The sequence below is a fragment of the Nannospalax galili genome, unplaced genomic scaffold (genome assembly GCF_000622305.1).
Source record: "Nannospalax galili isolate Female #2095 unplaced genomic scaffold, S.galili_v1.0 scaffold45, whole genome shotgun sequence".
NCBI classification, from domain to species: domain Eukaryota; kingdom Metazoa; phylum Chordata; class Mammalia; order Rodentia; family Spalacidae; genus Nannospalax; species Nannospalax galili.
Genome location: NW_008355775.1, coordinates 6745949 through 6766728, shown reverse-complemented (window position 1 = coordinate 6766728; position 20780 = coordinate 6745949). Strand labels below are relative to the sequence as shown.

Genomic DNA, 20780 nt, shown 5'->3' with positions numbered 1-20780 from the left:
AAGTATTTGGGAGCTTGTAGCTAATCCTTAAAAGATTTTAGGGTTACCTCTTCAGAAGGGGGAATGTTAGAGTAGCCAAAAGCCCCATCAAAATAAATAATCAAAGAAGAAGAAAGAGTACATGAAGTTATCAGGAAAAAGTGATGGGGAGATATGGGCGGAGTTGGAGGGGAGGAAGTGGGCATGGATTTGATCAAAACACCTTACATGCATGTATGAAATTCTCAGTCACTTATTTATGTAAAAGAATACTTAAAAAGAAAAAAAAAAGAAAAGCATGGGGAGGTCTTCTCCCCTGCAGCCGTTAGGGAGCCAATCAGTCACCCCAAACAGACGTGGGCACAGGTTGAAAAGCACAGCACTAGACGTTTTTCAGTCCTTCAGTAAAACAATACCTCCAATGTATGTAAATTTATGTGTAAATTGGATCTAGGCACTAACCTATCATATGCATTATAAATCAGAGACTTAGAAAAAGAACGACCTAAACTAAATGTAAGATTTAAAGTTTCCTTCCCACACCCCAAGGGAGCATCTTACAATCTCCGGTGCATGTGCCTCTTGTCCTGTGGGTGACACTTCCACACTGTGGGGCTTAAATAGGAGAAGGACTACTGACATTTCCAAAGTTGAGGATGGGTCCTACTCCTGGACTGCACGTCCTCACTACCAGCCTGCTCCCTATCAGAACACACATTAAACTGCCTTCATATCTTCTATTCCCACACAAAGTCATCTTGCATATCTATGTATTTACTTGCATAATACTTTTTCCCCCTCCTAGAATACAAGCTTCTTGAGAGCTCAAGTTATTCATTCCTAATTTCTCAGCACCGAGGACAAGGCCTGTCACATACTTGGTACTCATAAAATTCTTACTAATGAATGGAACCAAGTTTAGTTCCAGAAGTTGCATGGTGGCTCCAGGCTCCTAGTCCAGTACTTTCCTTTATGCCTAGTTCTCCACTCTTCTAGCAGGCAACAGAGCAGGTACCCTGTCACCCCCTTATAGGAAGCCAACAGTATCCTAGCAAAAAACTTCACTTTATAGACCTTCTACAGAAGAGGGAAGCCAAGAAGATTCTTTAATATAAAGCACAGAACCAAAATCCAAAACTTCAGACTTAAAATGTATATAATTCCAATATTTGAAGAGCATTTCATTTTCTTCTTAAATCATTTAAGCTCAACTATCATTTTACAAAGGAAAGCAATCATGCCAACAAAGTGAAGCTGTTCCAGTTTCTGTCCTGGGAATGAAATGGGCAAGATATGCAGGTACCTGATGGTTTTCCACATGTCAAAGCCATCCAGAGGCTTGGTGCCATTGGTGCTTCCCCCAGCCAGCTTCACCAAAGTCGGTAGCCAATCAGAGATATGGATGAGCTCCCGGTTCTTCACGCCCTTCTGTTTCAGTAAGGGGCTCGCCACAAAACTCACTCCTCGAATGCCTCCTTCCCACAGGCTCCATTTCCTTCCCCGAAGGGGCCAGTTATTGCCTCCAGCCAGAGTCTGCCCTCCATTGTCTGAAACATAGATAAGTCTTGGCATGAGGAGGTGAAAGAGGTCAGAGTCAAAATGGAGTCACTTATGGCAAGCCCTAACAATCAGAAATAATGATGGATGAAGGAGGGGCTGTCATCTACATTTGCCACAAGACAAGAACTACCTCAAAGAACTTTCCAGAATCACAATCTTACAAATAAAGTCATCATGACTCTACAGAAGAATGCTTGTACAAGGACATCTGTTCAACAACTGTTCAACCTTGGACTGGTGCTGTTGCTGTTACTGATTCCTGTGGTCAAGAATTATTGTTTCCAAAATAACTCATGCCACCTTCCTCTTTTCCTTTAAAAATACTCTGTGATGCCAACCTCTTCGAATGTGCTCATAGTTGCTATGGTAAACGTGTTCCCATTGCAGTGCTTTGCTGCTCTCACATAAACCCAGTATTGAAAATCTGTTTGGTATTTAGGTAAAAAATGACAAGGTTAATTCTTTTTTAAAAAGAATTTTTAAATTATATGCATGCGTACATGTGCATGCATGTATGTGTGTGTGTGTGTGTGTGTGTGTGTGTGTGTGTGTGTGTTTGTGTATAGTTTTGTACCCATAAGAACAGGTGCCTGCAGAGACCAGAAGAGGGTACCAGATCCTCTGGAGTTGGAATTACAGGCAGTTGTGAACTACCTGACATGGGTGCTGGGAACTGGACTCAGGTCTTCTACAAGTGCAGCAAGTGTTCTTAACTGCTGAGCCATCTCTCTAGCTTCCTAATATTAACTCTTAGATACATTCAAGAACAGAAGGTTTCCATGTACACTCTTGTTAAATGGCTCTTGATGGATACAGACAAAAACTCCTCTTCCCCTTTCCCCTACTAACTATTCTTTCTCCACTGGACACTGTCCTCCAGTACCCAGATATAAGCAGGGTTCAGCATAACACATATCTGATAAAAGACCTTTATTCCTCTATGGCTAGGGCCCCTGAACAAGGCAGTTCCCTGATAGTCTGCAGTGTGGACAGATGCTGTGCCAAGTCATGGATGAGTTTCAAGTGCCAGGGGACACAATGTACAGCACAGGAAAAGGAGCCTATGAGAGCTGAGGTTCACCTGGTTCATGACAAGAAAACCCCAGGGGAGTTTCACTTAGTGACTTAAAGCTCTTGCAAAGGAGGACAGCAGACCTTTTAAGATTCTTCTTGGGAAAAAAAAATTTTAACATTGAAATTGGTACCTGAATTATCAACCCACTGCCTGGTGATTTGAGCATTATCTTAAGTGTGAAAGTTAATGGCTTCTTCAGTGTCTCAAAGCAGCACAGTTGGGCGGCAAAAAAAATAAGTGCAAGAAATCTTCCTCCCTTCTTGACAGAATAGCAAGATAAAGCTTCATCAAGTGTCATGCCAGGGATGAACAAGCTTCTCTCCCTCCTCCAAGATGACAGAGGCATAAAGCACATTGGTGAAAACAGGGAAGAAATGACAAAAAAGAATGACCTTGGGTATCTCACTAGTCAGGTGAAGGCTCAGAGTTAAACATTAAGTTTGGACTATAGAAAAAAAGCAGTGAGGGGCTGGAGAGATGGCTCAGCGGTTAAGAACACTGGTTGTTCTTGCAGAAGACCCAGGTTCAAATCCCAGAACCCACATGGCAGCTAACAACTGTCCGTAACTCCAGTCCCAGGGGATCTAATGGACTCTTCTGTCCTCCACGGGCACTGCATGACACAAATGCACTCAACGTACACACAGGCAATACACTCATACACATAAAATAAAAACAATAAATAAAATATTTTTTAAAAAAGAAAAAAAGCAGTGATATTTCTTGTATATCAAAGTTGTAGAATTATATTAGCTTCCAAAGTATCCATATGCTAAAGTGATATTAGACACATATTTTATTTAGTTTTCGTAGTAATAATTCTTTCTAAAAATATTGCATGCATGTATGTAAGTGCACCCATGTTGGGCAGTGCTCTCGGAGATCAGAAGAGGGAGTTGAATTTCCCTGAACTGGAGCTACAGATGGTTGTTTGCTGCCATGTGGGTGCTGCCATGTGGGTCCTCTGTGGGAGCAGCCAGTGCTCTTAACCGCTGAGCAATCTCTCTAGCCCCTAGACACATATTTTGGTATTTAAAAATTTTTTATTGAGTTTTTGTGTATTTCATACAGAAAATCATCTTTATAGCCCCCCCTTCCCCTTTGGCACCCTCCCATACTGCCCCCTCACTGGAGTTCATACATTCTGTCATTTGTGTTAAGGCCTATCATGTAAAGTTAGTGTCCCCAGATGTCCCTCAGTGCAAGTTCATCCACTGGGATCTAGTCAGCCTATCTAGAGTCCCTCCCTTTAAGAAGATCAGCTCTTCCTCATCTAATAGTAATCATAACTGCCAATAATTCTTCAACTAAGATTGGGGACTGCTGTTCATTTCCACAGTTCTACGCTGGGTTTTTGTCTGCTTAAATTTGCATGGGTCTTGTGCATGCTGACACCATTGCTGTAAGTTCGTATGAGAAAAGTCCCAGCAGCCTGTAGGACTATTTCCCTGGCTCTTACAATCTTTCCACCTCCTCTTCTGTAATGGTCCCTGAGCCATAGGTAGGTGGATTTTGATATAGGAGTCCTGTCCAAGGACTCACACTCTGCAGACTCTTATTCTCTGCATTTTGGTCATTTGTGACCTTTTGCTTTCCTGGCCCTCTGTTGCATGAGGGAGCTTCATTGATGAGACTGGAAGACGCGTTAGTGTTCTCTTCGTCCTTTGTTAGTGTTAGGTGTAGAGGTTGCATATTTTACATATTTTAAACAACACTTTTTTGCATGAATATTATACTTGAACATTGTCTTTAAAAACCATCATTATCCAAGTGACCCACACAAGGACAGTATATTTTTTCTTATATGGGCATACATATAATAAAGTTCAGTTTAGGGACTAGAGGGACTAGAGAGATAGCTCAGTGGATACACTTCCTGCTCTTCAGTTCCCAGCACCCACATCAGGAGCCTCACAATTGCTTGTAACTCCAGTTTCAGGGGATCTGACACTCTCTTCGGGCCCTTGCAGATACCCACACACATGGCATACACTTACACAGACGTATACATACACATACACATAAATAAAAATAATTCTTAAAAATAAAGTTGTTTATAAATTAGGTACACTAAGACATCAACAATAACAATAAAATAGAACAATTATAATAAAATGTCATTAAAAAAGTTATATGAAATGGGTGTAGTGGCACATGCCAGTTGACTCAGCTGAGACAGGAGGATTCTTTGAGCTCAGGAGTTTGAGGGCAGTCTGGACAATACATAGAGACCCTATCTAAATAAGAAAAAAATTATGTGCCTGTGGTTTCTCTCTTGTATCTTACTGTACTATATGTTGGACAAAGGGATGAATTACATCCTTAGTAGAAGATCTTATCGCACTCTGTGGAAGAGGGCCCAGAAAGTCAAAGAGTAAATACAGGAGATTATAGTTTATAGTATAGGGTATGTTTGTAGGGAACAAGAACTCAAAATTATGAAGTATTAGCAGGGCATGGTGGTGCACACCTTTAATCCCAGTACTTGGGAGGCAGAGGCAGGTGGAGCTCTGTGAGTTCAAGGCCAACCTGGTCTACATAGTGAGTTCCGGGCCAACAGGGGTTACAGGGAGACCGTGTTACAAAATAAATAAATAAATAAGACCAAAAACTTTATGAAGTATTATCTCTACACCAGGCACCACCTGAATTTTACAGGCCTCAAAGTCTGAGGTAGCATTGAGCTGGACCTGAGACCTGCTGCTGGTGCTCACTGGCTGGGTGGCCTGGGACAATGTGCTACCTTGGTTTCCTCATCTTTACTGTGGAGACAATTCATCCTGTATCACAGCAAGAATGGCAGAGCTCCTAATGCCACCGGAGTGCTCAATAAGCAGAGATGACTGTTGTCACTCTTCACAGCCACTCAGTCTAGTCTGTAATTGTTTTACTGCTTATTTTTAAAAGGACTGAGGGCTGGAGAGATGGCTCAGTGGTTAAGGACACTGGTTGTTCTTGCAGAAGACCCGAGTTCAAATCCCAGCACCCACATGGCAGTTAACAACTGTCTGTATCTCCAGTTCCAGGGGATCCAACAGTCTCTTCTGTCCCCGATGGGCATTGCACAACACAGGTGCACTTACCTACATGTAGGCAATATATGCATAAACATAAATTAAAAATAATAAAATATTTTTAAAAAAGGACTGAAAACAACTGGAAAAGCCCCTACAGTGCCAACCTCTGATGTCACTAGTGCAGTGTGGCTTTCTAAAATGGCCTCACTTCCCTGGGAAAGCCACAAGCACCATAGGCACAGCAAAGAGCACACTCTTCCCATGAGACAGTGGGAGGAGAGTTACTTCCAGGGGTTTCCTTCTGTTCCTCTCAGGGAAGAAGTGCAAGGCTCTACTACCAAGGTAGTTTCCAGTGGGGCCTCTAACACATAGTTCCTTGTTCTTTTCTGTTCTTCATGAATGGGGGGTGTAGATGGGCCTTGGGCTAGGTTAGATAAGGCCAAGACTTCTTCAATATGTGGTTGGGTGACAGTGGATCTCATCATTTAATAACATTGACTTACAAGACACTTTCTTCAAACTTGACTGAATCTTTTTTAAAAGGAGTTGTTTAATTGTGTTGTGGTGTGTGTGTGTGTGTGTGTGTGTGTGTGTGTGTGTGTATTTATGTGTACAGGTGCCTGAAGAGGGTGCCAGATCCCCCCCTAGAACTGGAGTTATAGGCAATTGTGAGCTGCCCTGTGGGTGCTAGGAACTGAACCCTAGTCTTCTGCAAGAGCAGTAAACGCTCTTAACCTCTGAATCACCCTCCAGTACCACACGACATCTTTTGTTTTTGTTTTGTTTTTTTTTTTCACCAAAAACTCAAGGCCAAAGCACTCACCCAAGTTTATGAAATACACATTGCATGTCACTTTCAGTACTTCACAGATTATCTGTTATTTATAGTCAACATATTAAAACGTCAAAGAAGGTGGCAATGGAGAAATGGCTTGGTGGGTAAGAGCGCTGACTGCTCTTACAGAGGACCCAGTTCAGTTCCCAGCACCCACATGGTGGCTAACAACCATCCTTAACTCCAGTTCCAAGGGATCCAAAGCCCTCTTCTGACCTCCTTGGACACTGCATGACACTGGCGCACTTATACACATGCAGGCAATATATTCATACAAATAAAATAGAAATAATAAATAAGATCTTAAAAGGTGACTCTAAGATGCATGAAAGTATACGCTCACACCCAACCTTGATGCCAGTGGCCGAGGCAGTAAGCTCCCACTTTACTGCTGTCTCACTGCTATGAACAGAAGAGGCATGATGCTTTAGAAGATGCCTACTGTCTTCCTTCTAGGGGGCACAGAGTTTTTTGAGGTATTAATGTGTCCTTCTGTTCCATATACTTGTTTATGCTCAGTGAAAAATACTGGATAGTGATGGTAGTGGAGATGAGTGGAAACGGTGTGTCTGGAATCTGATCCTGCTCAGAGGTGACTTAGAGGAAAGCACTCTGGGCTGTAGAACAAATTTGTCCTCTGCTTCTACTGTAGGAGCTGGAAGGAATTTCCACACATCATGAGGGGAGAGGCTGTGAGTAGGACTGTTTTTGTGATTAGCTCACAGTGATGTTTCCGCCATTAGCAATGTGGCTTCCTCAATCAGCTTTTCAAGACTATTCTGAGAGAAAAGTACTATAATGGACGCACCTGTGATTTTTTTTTTCCACTCTCCTGCCATAGAGTCAACTGCAGATGTGTCCATAGAAGAAAGAGAAATTCAGCCTTCCTTGGGGTGTCACTCCAAAATGGCACCTGGCTGACCACTATCACTTATCAGCAAAGTGGCAGATCCACCAGACCAGGCTCAGAGCTGGCTAAGTACCTGAGAAGTTGGGGCTGTTCATCAGTTCTGGTATAGTCTCCTGGGTAAGCCGAGTAATTCAACACAAAATGGATCAGAACAGCAGCAGGACGCAATAAGTTGGTGCAACGGGAAGGACGGGTTCCTCTGCTGCTGACTTCGTCTGAACTAAGATTTTAAAGACAATGGATGTGCCCCATTTCACGTTTCTTCTCACTTTTCCCTCGAATTCTGTTCAAGGTCAAAGTTAATGTTCTCTAATTAAGAATTCATTTTCAAGAGAATTTTTTTATTTCCTGACTGACTTATGAGAAAGCTTCCAAATCAAAATAAGATGATTCCGACTCGACTGGCTGGAAACTATGAAACTTTTTTCCAGAGAAATATATTTTTTTCAGCAACATTTTGGCATACACAAAACCTAATTATAAAACCTTTGCTGTCTAGAAAAGAGCTGTCAAAATAAAACAAATGCTGTCAGATGCAGACTGTAAATCTCACTTTATTACTCATTATTGAATAAAAATAGCTGTCAGAAATCATGGAAAAGCATCAGTGAGCCAGAGATCTGAGCAAAAACATTAAATATATGACACCAGCGCCTCATCTGTATCCAACTGATAAAAATTTAAATGGAACGGTGACAACACTAATTCTTAAAGCTCCCCAATCAGGCACTGTAACTTGTCTATGCAAACCTACCCTGAGCCATCGGCATGAACCTCTGCCTCCTACCCCTGGAGAGGAAGACAGCTTCCCTGAGACCTCCTCTTCACTCAGACCTGAAAGGCAAGGGAACCTTCCTCACTCTCTTGCCAAGGCCTGCCTTCTCTTTATACAGGGCTCCTGTGAGAGTGATGGGTAGATGCAGAGAAACAGCACTTCCCAAAGGGGAAGCCTCTTTCTCTCAAAGCAGTCCCTGTTTATTGATGGTTAATTCTTTTGGATTCATTTTTTTAATTACTAAAATGCAAATAGAGAATGTTGCTTGGTGTTATATAAAGGCCTAGCTGAATTCTGTTCCCTTGTGCTAAAACATTCTGGAGAAAATAAACACCAAACCAGATACTCAACTTAAAAGCTGACACTTTCTCAAATCTCTCCACATTCAGCCATCTCTACCTGAATTGGATGTGCACTCAACTCTGCCATGACTAACTTTAAAGTGCCTTTTCAATTCATCCCTTACTGCTTTGGGTCAGCTGTGCCCCACACCTGAGCTCCTGGGGTAAGCAGATTATACACCATCAAGTTGCCAGCAGAGGTATAAAAACACCAACCCAGAGGCCCACATCTACATTTAAAGATCCAATTGCTTTCCCATTAGGGTAAAGTTCATACTTCACCTCCATAGACAGAATCCTTTACATGTGCCCCAACCTACTTATGGATGTTGACACCTGTAAAGTGCCTTATGCTTCAACCACATATGACTAAATTCTTCAGTTGTTAGGCTATGCCATGCTATTTCAGGCTAACTTTGTCCTTATACACACTGGATCTCTTACCTAAACACTTCTTCCTTCTTTTCTACTAGACTCAAATTTTAAGGCCTAGGTTAAATGCTAGTTTTTTATGAACCTATTGCTTAGTATTACTGCACTTACATGCATTACCTCTTTGTAACTTTGTCTTCCTTATAACTGCTCCCCAGGGTCAAGAACAAAGCCTCAATCCTTGTGTTCCCAAGACCTAGTGAAGGACCAGCCAACAGAAGGGAAAACAAGTAGATGAAGAAAAGACCACCCATCCTGAACAGAGACTGAGGTCACTAAAAGCTAACTTTGGTTACCACACAGCTTTCTAAGTCATTGTCCAGCTGTTCTATGACCTTGACTTTTAGGAAGTTCATGCTACTTACTCTACAGAAGACTAGCAAGTGGGGCTTCAGGACCCCAGGAAGGATATAAGAAAATACCAAAGTAAGAGGTTCAGGAGTTTTACTCAATCACACATTAGATAGTGGGGTCCTTTAAACCAAGGTCAAGGTCGCTTTTAATTAAAGACTAATTAACTACTTTTCTCTGAGATATAGCCTCAGCCCAATTAACCTTATTCTTAACAAATTAAGAAAAACTTAAACTGAATGATAACTAGATATAAACAAAACCCACCTAGTTGTTTCAAGGTGGTCCTCACTTTTCTTCTTCATCCCTCTCCCAATTTGCTAATTTCACTGAGAGACATTCAAGCGACAAGAATGAAGCCCTGTGAATTTGGGCAAGATACTCAGTCTCTCAATCTGGAAAATGAAGATAACAAAACCCATGGTGATGTACTGTCTGGCACTGAAGTAATGTTTGCATATATTAGCTATTTTTATTGACAGTAGTCATCAGTACCAGCAAACAGTGCAGAGCAGAACGGACTCCTAGCTGGATATTTATAAAATACATTATAAATTTAAGTGTTATAGATACATTCTCAGATGCTTAGAGCCGTGCTAGATTACATTTACACTGTGAGCAATTTTTTGAGAGCCATAAAAATACAATGAATTATGATGCTTATGATGGGTTTTGTTATTACTAGGGAAAATTCAAGATGATCACTTGCTATTTCCATAAGTTTTAGATAAAGTACATCAGTTAAAGAAGAAAGAGGCTCAGTAATGAAAGCCTGGTATCCAAATTAGGAATCAGGAACTGAATACCTGTTCAGATGTTCATCTGAATATTTGTAGGAGTTTAAAGTGGTTTCCTTATTCAAGGAAGGCAAGTGCTCTGATCGTGGGTTCCTAGACAGACACTTCACAGACTTGATGAACAGCACCAGAAAAAGGGAGAATCCCAATGAGTACCTGCTGGAGGATTCTGGGATGGTGGGAGATTTGGCAGCTATTCACCAAATAACTGGTATAGCCACCAAAAGAACTTAGGTAAAAGAAGACAGATGCAGGGAAAGGCTAAAATCAGGACTGATGGAGATTAACAATAAAGATTATATGTTGTAATGAAATGATTTCTCCTCTTCTCTTCCCCCTCCCCTCCCCCTTCCCTTCTCCTTTCCTTCCCTTTCCCCTTCCCCTTCCCCCTCTTCCTCCTCCCCTCTCCCACCCCTTCTTTTTCTCCTTCTCCTTCGCCTTCTTGTCTTTTTTTAGTCAGGGTCTCCCTGTAGCCCTAGCTGGCCTGGAATTCACTATGTAGACCAGGCTGGCCCCAATCTCACAGAGATCCATATGCTTCTGCCTCCCGAGTGCTGGGATTAAAAAGTGCTGTGATTTCTTCATTTTGATGGGGCCAATGTCATTGCTTAGTTTAATGAGATAGCACCAAGGTTTTATCTCTTCTTTAAGATGTATTAAGGATAAAAAGATGCAGAAGTCTGTTGAAAGATTGAAAGCATTTGTTTTCTAAAAGTTAAGATGAAACTGGGAACTGCAAATGTGTTCTACAGTGGTAGGCAGATACACTTTCTGTCTTAAAGCATAGCATAGGTATTCACACACTTTGGAGATCTTTAGATGAAGGTCTAAGATAAGAACAAAAGGTGGAAAGTTACTACTCTTAGAATGCATGAGACTACTAGGTTTAATTTTTTTCCCAGATTCCTCTAAAAAGTGACAGAAGAACCACGTCTGCTGTCTTCAGGGCAAGCAAAAGTATCAATTGTTTGTTCTATCCTTAAAACCAAGTAAAGCCCTCCTACAGTTTCCTACAGTTTGATCTTATAAGAATACTTGATTTTTTTAAATTTTTAAATTTTTTTTTTTACAAATCTCAGGGCAAACTAAATTTGTGGCTCCTTGAAGGAGGATTAAAGTTTACTGATAAATCATTTGACTCCTCTTCCAGACCTAAAGCCCATTTATAGTGACCAGGTAATTCTTTCATAGACTGCTATTGATCTTTCAGCAATAAAATCAAGAAATAATAGATAAACAAATTACCATAGAAGTACTTGAGAGTCTAGCAAGCTCAGGACAGCAGGAGAAAAACAAAAATGTTGTTAACAGATAGTAAAAACCAGAATTATGGTTTCACAATAATGATTGTACTACTTACATACTTGGTGAGAAAAATGGAAGTTGAGGTCAATGAATTTCAGAGAGGCTAAATCATAGAAACCTATATTATTCTTGTAAGGCAAGCATCAACTACTTTGTTTTTATGTTTCTAAATAAGGAACATAAGTTAAAGTTGTCAAAAAATCTACATAATTATCAAGTATGTTAAATGTTCGCCATTTTATTGAATTTAAGTATACATTTTTAGTGTTACTTAGAAAAGATACTAAACCTCACTGAGTGTAGGCAGTTTTGTTTCCCCAGAGCACTTCTCTGAAGGTTTGCCAAATGCCAAAGAATCTCACTGTGTTTGATGTTCAGTGGGAGAGGCAGACAAATGTCTTGAAAACACTGGCCAACACTACCCTCTCTGAAGAATGGAAGGAGGAAAGACTCAACAGTAGACACAAAATAGCTCAAGATACCCAAATATGAAGCAGTTTGATAAAAATAATTTCAGACATTGAGTACATACTCAGTAAAGTTTAAAATAAGATTCCTTTTAGATCTGCAGATGACACTTAGTCCAAAGCCAAGGTTAAGGAAACTGAGTCCCTAGGATGCTGGACTTCCCCATGGGCCAGCAGCAGTCCTCTGCACAGGAGCACACAGTGGGAGTTAAGGCGAGAAATGGTGACATTAGTCATCCCAAGCTGATGCAGCCAAGTATTACAATGAGGGCTGCTGGAGAGAAGATGGTGAGAAGCAGGCTGGTCTCTATGCCTAGCAAGAGGAAAGTGACTAAATAAAGCAGGGAACAAAAGCAAGCACGAAGCCACAAACCAGGATGAAACCAAGACAAAACAATTAGCCAAAGCAAAACAAAAGTCTCTGGGTAGCCACAACAAGCTCATGAAGTCCAGGCTACCGGAGACTAGTGCAGGGTCTTTTTAGTCTTATGCTCAATTCTAATAATATGATATGGATGATGTCTGTCCCCCTCATCTCTGAAAGGGTAGCATCTGCATTAGGAAGATGCACATCACTGGAGAGGATCTCTGCAGAAGAATGGAAGAAGAAAAGCAAGTATTTTAAAGTAAACCATGAGCATACCTATTTTTCCAACAGTAAATGATCCACCTTCATGCATAGAAAGATTACCACTCTATGAAGTGTGTTAGAGAAAAATGTTGAAATGATGACCTTCCATCATTAAGTTAATAAGAGGTACAGGGCACAGCTAAGGATAGTCTAAACTAAGGAAAAACTTTCATGGTTTATATTCAGCTCATTGATTCTAACTGAATCAATACAAGGTATCAGTGTTCAAGGGTGCACCTTCCAGCAATGTTCTCATGTGCACATGACGCTTTCATCATGGTAGGTCTGAATACTGAGAAAGAAATAAGTGATTATACATCAAACAGGATGCCTTAGGTGCCTTACACCTCCCCTGGAATACAGTCTGCCAATAGTAAAATGGGCTTTTCTCATTCCTTGAAATTCTTGTCACCTCAGCCTGGAAGCAGGCAGGACAGTCAATTCTGTCCTCCAGGGCTAGAGAGTAAGCAGATGGATGAGTTAACAGATCTGGCTGAAGCAATAATTCAGAGGGGAAGAAAGAGGACTGGAAGCAAAACAAGAGCTGCATCCCTAAAAAGACACTTTGGGTCCCTCCCTAGCACTGCATCCTAAAGTAGAAGACTGATGGATGTGGGAATTAAAGTATGGAATGGGCTGTGTCTCATCTCCTGGAGGGGTTGGGGGGGGAGGCGGGAAGAGCAAGGCTCCCTGCATTTTCATGTGCCAAGGGTAGCGTGGCAGCAGATGACAACGGTGCACAAACACATGGAAGTCAGGCTTCCATCTCCTTCCACCAGAGCAAAGCAGAAGCTCAGCTCCACTGACGGAATGTTCTGTCTCTATTGAGAACTGAAGCACACAAATGTGACAAGGAGGTGGTCAAAAGAGTCTCTGCAGGCAGAGAGAGTCCAGCATGATCCAGATGGGTAAAATGGAAAGGCCTGGAGGAAACAGGATGTTTAAACAGAGGCTGGTGTAGGTATGAGGACTGTGGACAGGCACTCCCTCAGCTCCAAAGCTTGGCCCCTTGTTGAGAAGCCACGATAAGAGACCATAAGTTAACTGAAATGATCAGTACTGATTAGAATCAGGTACTGAGTCTATCTTTACTGTTATAACAGACTACCACTGGCCAAGCAATTTATAAGGAACAGAAATGAATTTGGCTTAGGGTTCTCAAGGCTGTGAAATTCAGGAGTACAGTTCCAGTATCCAGTGAGGGCCCCAGTGCTGCATTAACCCATGAATCCCATAGCAGAAAGCAAGGGGACCAAAGAGATGTGAGAAGGAGATTTTACAACAAAGTTACTCCTGCAGGAACAGCCTTAATCCACTCTTGAGGATGCAACCTCTATGCCAATTCACTTCTTAAAGGCTCCAACTCTTTACTTAAAACATATTTATTTTTATTTTATGTGTATGAGTGTTTTGCCTGCATGTATGTAAGTGCATCATGTATAGGCAGTGCCCGTGGAGGCCAGAAGAGGGCATCAGATCACTTTTAATTGGAGTTAAACATTGTAATTGAAGTTAAAGATGGTTGTTAGCCATTATGTAGGTGCTAGGAACAGAACAGCCAATGTTCTTAACAACTAAGCCATCTTTCCAGCCTTAAAGGCCCCAACTCTTAAATATGGATACAGTGGCAATTAAATTTCAGCACCAGTTTTTGGAGGAGACATGCAAACTGTAACACTAGGTTTCTTCTACAAAGCAGAAGGGAATCTAAGCAGTCCCGAATTTAGTGATACGGAAATAAGAAGCAAGCTATATACCATATTTCTAAAAGTGAGCCCTGAAATCTGTGGTCTCTGCATAAGTGTGAGCATTCTGAAGACTGTATTTGCCAGATACAATAGTGTGTTAGTTGAACCATCATTGTTGTCTGTTTTGATACAATATGTAACCTACCTGTGGGCTTTTTCTAGATCTTTTTACAGACCTTGCCTTTTCATATAATAACTATTATAAAAAAAGTTATGAAACTGGAAAAAAAGATTATTTCTTCCTCATGGCCTTCAAGTCTACCAAGCCAAACATCCCCTTTTATATAACAAATACTTTAATTCTTCTTTCACTATCATTAAATGAACCTCTAACATTATACATATATTTCTAAATATATTACCAAAGAGAAAAGGTCAATCCATAGTAAAATAACATGTAATTCATATAAAAATGTATAGGTATAACCTATTAAAGATACAATAAAAGTGTTAGGTAACACACAAATAGATTTCTACTTAAAAGAGGCCATTCTATGTGAGGCATAGAGACAAATGAAAGATGAGAAATATATGGTAGAATAAAATTTAGAATTAACTATTCATTAAAATCATGCCAGAAACTGAGTTTATATGTAGAAAAGTTTAAGGTTTTTGATTCATAAAATTATATAAAGGTGTTTAAACTCTGTGGCTAATAAAAGTTTTTATTTTCTAAGTTGTACAAAACTTGTGTTAATTCATCACTATGTAGGGTTATTGTGAGTATTGTATCCTGAGCTCCATACCCACTAAGAACCAGTAATACCCAACCAGATTTGCAATATGCTTCCAGTGAGAACTTTTGCCCCCACACAGTGAGAAGTGCAGGCCATACAGCCAAGGGCCTCTGTGCCTTACAGGTGAGTACTCATTACCTTGTAAATTTAACACAGTTTGGGATCTGTTTTAAAACAGATTACAAATAATTCTCTTAGCATATGGAAAGAGGCTCCACCTCTTGGGAACTAGAACATTATAAACTATACACATTTACTCAGTAAGCCAATTACTTGATTTACAAAGTAAATTTATCTATCACAAGGACTCACATATTCAAGGCTCATGTGCATGTTATAAATTCATAGGAACTTAAGTCATATTCAGATTTCCTAGTGAACAAGGACTTGGAGACCAGTATTGTTCATTTACAACAAATATTTGTGTTTTTTTAATTTTTAAAAATATTTAGTTATTTTTATTTTATGTGTATGAGTGTATTGCCTGAATGCATGTGAGTGAACCTGTGTCATGCAATACTGTGGAAGTCAGAAGAGGGCTTTGGATTCCCCTGGAACTGAAGTTAAGGATGGTTCGTAGCTGCCATGTGAGTGCTAGGAATTGAACCCAGGTCCTCTGCAAGAGCAATCAGTGCTCTTAACCTCTGAGCCATCTCTCCAGCCCCAACAACAAATATTTGTATTTCTATAATAAATGCATTCTCATAATTATTTTTCAGACATAAAATATATTACACTAAATTACACTCTAAATATTTTAAATGAACTGAAGCAGAATAGCTTTAAGATTGAAATTGATCAAATTTTAAACAATTTTTCTAGAAAATAAGTTTTTAAGAATGATGACTCTAAATTTCAATCAAGAAGTAATAATCACAGTAGCCCTGTGTCCATTAAGTAAACTGAAATAACTAGTTAAAAATCTTCAGCATTTCAGGCCCAAATGGCTTGACTGCATATTCTACCAATCATTTAAGAAAGAGGTAACCACAGTTCTACAGAAACTCTTACAAAAAATAGAAGGAAAAGGCATTAGTTATACTTAAATCATGTCCTAAGTTTGTCTCTTCATTGCTGTGACAAAACACTCTGATCACTACCAACTTGGGGAGGAAAGGGTTTATTTATCTTACATCTCCTAGGTCACAGTTCATCAGGGAGCTCTAGGTCGAACTCAGGGCAGGAACCTGGAGGCAGGAACTGGAGCACAGGCCATGGAGGAACACTGCTTACTGGCTTGCTCCCTAGGCCCCTCCTCAGCCTGCTTTCTTATACAACACAGCCCACCTGCCCAGGGGTGGCACCACCCACAATGGGCTGGGCTCTGCCACATCGCTCATCAAGAAGATTCCCCACAGACACGGCCACAGGCCAGCCCAATAGAGGCAATTTCCCAATTGAAGCTCCCTCAGCCCAGGTGTGTCAAGTTGACACTAAAGCTATCCAGTACAAATTGCTATGACAAAATACCCAAGTAAAACAATCTAAGGGAAGAAAGATTTATCTTGGTTCTCAGTTTTAGAGGTGTCAGTCCATCACATATGAATGACTGCCAAAGTATAGCAGCTCACATCATGATGGCCAGGAAGCAGAGAGCAGAAAAAATGTCTGGAGTAGATTTTATCTTTTCACAGACTTCCAGACTATAGAATGATGCCAGTCACACTGAGGGTGCGATTTCTCCCCCTTAGTTAACCCTCTCTGGAAATACACTCCCAGATATACACAGAGGTGTGACGACTCTCCTAGGTACCTCTCAATCCAACTAAGGTCACAATCAAGACTAGCCATCAGGCTGGGGAGATAGCTCAGTCAGTAAAGTGCTTATCATGTTTGTCTGATCCCCAGAACTCAGAAAAAAGTCAGGTGTGGTGGTGCACACTTGTAATCTCAGTGCTAGGGTGGTGGAGACAGGCAGATCCCTAGGGCTTGCTGACCAGACAGCCTTGCCTGCTTGGCAAATTCCAGGCCAATGAAAAAGTTTCTCCCTCCCTCCCTCCCATCCCCTCTCAAAAACAAGACAAAACAAACACACGTACCCCTGCACACATATGAATATACACACGTAAGAATCATTTCCAGTATACAATTTTCTTTTAAAAAAAAGAGCAGCCATCAAGAGAAGCCTATACTTCTCAACTCATGCTAAGAAATTATTATGATATCAAAACCAAATACAAGGGAAGCAGAAAAAGAGAGTGGAACAAGAGCAACAAAAACTATACTGAGCATAGATACAAAAACCCTTAGAAAATCTTAGCAAATCAAGTTCATACAAAAAAGAATGCAGCATTGAATTAGTTCCCCATGGCTGCTACAACAAACGATCTCACACTTAAAGCCTACCTTAAGCAACACAAATTTATTAGCATGTTAAATAATACAGGTTAGAAATTACAGGTTAGAAGCCTAAAACGAGTCTCACTGAGCTAAAAACAAGGTGTTAGCAAGGCTGTACTCCCTTCTACAATCTCTATGGAGAGTCCATTTCTTTGCCTATCTAGTTCTTGAAGCTTCTCTCATTCCTGGGCTCAATACCACTTCCTCAGCCTTCAGAGTCAGCAATAGCAGCTGACTCCTCCTATCACATCATTCGACCTCCTCTGCTACCTCACTCTTCCATACTTAAAGACGTGTGTGATCACATTGATCTAACCAGACAATCCAGAATAACTTTTCCACTTTAAGATCCGTTTATCAGAAATCTTGATTTGTGTTGCAGCCCTAATTTCTTCTTCCCATATAATAACCTATTCACAGGATCTGGGCTTTAGGACATGGATATCTTTTGCAGGTGGAAGTGCAAAGATAATTCTGACCATCACAGTCATAATGGTCAAATGAGGTTTATCCCAGGATTACAAGTAATTTTCCAATCAAAGAAGCAAGTTGGGAGAATTAAGCTACCCAACTTCGCGAAGTACTTTGAAGCCATAGTACTGAAGTCGCACAGTACTGGAATACAGTGTCCAGGAAAAGACACTATCATGGAGAAATGTTTTCTGTATTGTTAAAACAAAAACAAAAACAAAACAAACCTTGACCAACCCTTACTTCATGACATTCATAAAAATTAAAGGTAGTTATATTAAAATTCAGTAGCAAAAAGACAAAAAACTCAATTAAAATATGAGTAAAAGATACAAATAGACATTTATCTTAAGATATATACATGGGCACATGAGAAGATGAACAACATCATTAGTCATTAATTAGGTACAAACTAAAACCACATTTGATACTACCTCACCCCCCCACCAGAATGGTTATAATCAAAAAGTGGTAACTTAGATGTGAAGAAACAAGAACCTCTTGTATTGCTGGTGGGAATGCAATATTATATAGCTCTTTGGGAGAATATTTAGGTTCCTCAGAAAGTTAAACCAAGAGATCCCATAGGTATTAGTTACTTTTGTGTTGCCATAAAATGTAATGAAGTATAGATTCACACCACAAAATGGTTGAGCCTTAGAAACAGTTACACAAAGTAAAAGTGAGACACAAAAGTTCAAATAGTGTATGGTTTTATTTATATGACACATTCCAAGTAGGAAACTCTATAAAGACCAAGTACATAAGTGGCTTCCAGGCTTGGGTGGGACAGGATTTCTTTTAGAGGTGATGAAGGTGTTCTGTAATCAGATAGTGGTGATGACTGTACAGCTTTGTGAATATATTAAAAGCCAGTGAACTGCACACTTTAAAGGGATAAAATTTATGGTATGTAAATTATAGCTCAGTAAAGCAATTTTATATGAGAAAACAAAAAAGAAAGATGGATTAAGGACAAATATAAAGTCAAAACCCACGAAACTTAGATTAAAGGTCTCCTAAAACCAATTTTTTTTCATACCACACTTGTGTATAAAAACTGCTAAGATTCATCATGGTGTAAGAGGAAACAAGGTGATAATATGACTTCAAAGAAAGAGTACAACTCTGGTCAGCCGGTGGGCCCCTCTGCAATCAAGCACCCATCCTGAAGGTTCTTCCCTTTGGATGAGAGGCAAATTAGAGAAGGAATCCCACAAACAGGAAAACTCTCCCTGGTGTCACAACAATGCACAGCCTGCTTCATGGGAACCATCCATGCTCACCATTCCTTGTCCATTTCATGACATAAGCAAGGACAAATCTCAATGCAACAGACATGACTCCTCTGGGGCATTTGAAATGACACACTAATTATCAAAGCCCAGAGCTCTCAGGACATGTCAAATTCTTTGTTTTGGCTTTCATCAGTCCATCACATTGACTTGTGCCTTTCAAACATTTGATCTGCTCGGGACAGTGCCTCTCTCTCTTACAGATTCCTACTTTGATAGTCCATTTCTCAGTGGGGCCTTTTGTGGCAAACTGACCCTACAAAGCATCCATCTGGCATGTGAAACAGAAAATTCAGTTTTGGAAAGCTTTCGGCATGCATCTAAAGAGACCGCTTCATTGTTTATTCCATTTTTTGGCTTCCTAAAAGTTTAAATATGAATCAAGTGGAAAATAACTTCAAAATAGATAAGAGATTACACAAATCTTTTCCATATTTCATGCAGTCATGAAAATATATTAGCCCTATCAGATATGAAATGATGTACTGGTGATTTCTCTTTTGTTTTAAGCTTACATATGACATATGTCCACTTGTTTTATGTGCATTTCTATGAATTTTGGTAGTAATATAGCAACCTTTACAATCAAGCAATGGAGCATCCCAGGATTCCCTGTGCTGCCTCTCTGTAGTAAGTTGTACACTCAACCTTAATCCCTGGCCTTAACCACTAATATTTTCTCCATATTTAAATTTTTACTTTGTGGGGCTGGAGAGATGTTTCAGCAGAGGAACGAGGTTCGGTTCCTAGTACCCACATGGTGGCAAACAACTGTCTTTGACTCCAGGGGATCTACTAGTTGAAGGAAATTTCTTCTGGTTTGTGTCAGTTACTAATAAAGTTGGACTGAGAAGGTACCTCAGTAGCAGAGCACCTGCCAAGTAAGTGTGAGCCCCCCCCGCAAAAGTCAAAACACCCCAAAAGCAATATACAGGTATGGTTTGGGGGGGGTTGTTTGTTTAGTTTAGTTTAGTTTAGTTTAGTTTTGAGACAATTCCATGTAATCCTAGGCTGGCCTCAACTTTGTAGTCAAGGATGACCCTGGACTTGTGATAATCCTGCCTCCTCCTTTTGAGTTCTAGGATTGCAGGATGCACCACATCATACCTGGTTTATATGGGGCTGGAGAGCAAACCCAGAGCTTCATGGAGGGTAAGTATTGGGGTTTAAATTTGTGCATGAACATATTTTCACTTCTCTTGTCAAGGCCACATAAAATAGGATTGTTACCTTTAAACATTTTCTTGCTGGGTGCCGTAAATCGCACCTTTAATCCTAGCTCTTGGGAGGTAGAGGCAGGTGGATCTCTGTGAGGCCAGGCTGATCCACATATGAGTTCCAGGCCAACTGGGGCTACAGGGAGACCTACCACAAAAACACCCCCCAATTTTTTTCTTTATCATTAGTTTTCAGCACTTTATGATTTTGGTGTCGTTTCTTACAGTTTATCATGTGGATTTCTCTTTGTTTAATCTACACATGGACATTTTGCCAAATTTGCAGTTTTCAGACATTATTTCTTCATTATATTTTCTGCACTAATATTTCTTTATTTCTAGAATTCCAATGACATGCAGCTCTTTTGCTTTTTTAAAAATCATCTTTCTCTCTCTTTAAAGTCACATAATTTCCGCTGACTTACCTTGAAGTTATTGACTCTTCACTGTCATCTTCATCTGGTTGCTGAGCTACTCAAGTCAATTCTAAATTTCAG

At 40.3% G+C, this 20780-nt stretch overlaps 1 protein-coding gene and 1 pseudogene across 2 annotated transcripts in view; one reads left to right on the top strand and one right to left on the bottom strand.

Moving 5' to 3' along the window:
* Positions 1 to 20780, bottom strand: part of Arsb (arylsulfatase B) — a 245499-nt gene that overhangs the window by 134159 nt on the left and 90560 nt on the right. For both annotated transcript variants that reach the window (XM_029556225.1, XM_008853336.3), the window contains exon 5: positions 1283 to 1526. In XM_029556225.1, coding sequence (XP_029412085.1) covers positions 1283 to 1526 — 244 coding nt within the window. The remainder of the gene's footprint in view (positions 1 to 1282; positions 1527 to 20780) is intronic.
* Positions 11995 to 20780, top strand: part of LOC103750295 — a 48825-nt pseudogene continuing 40039 nt past the window's right edge.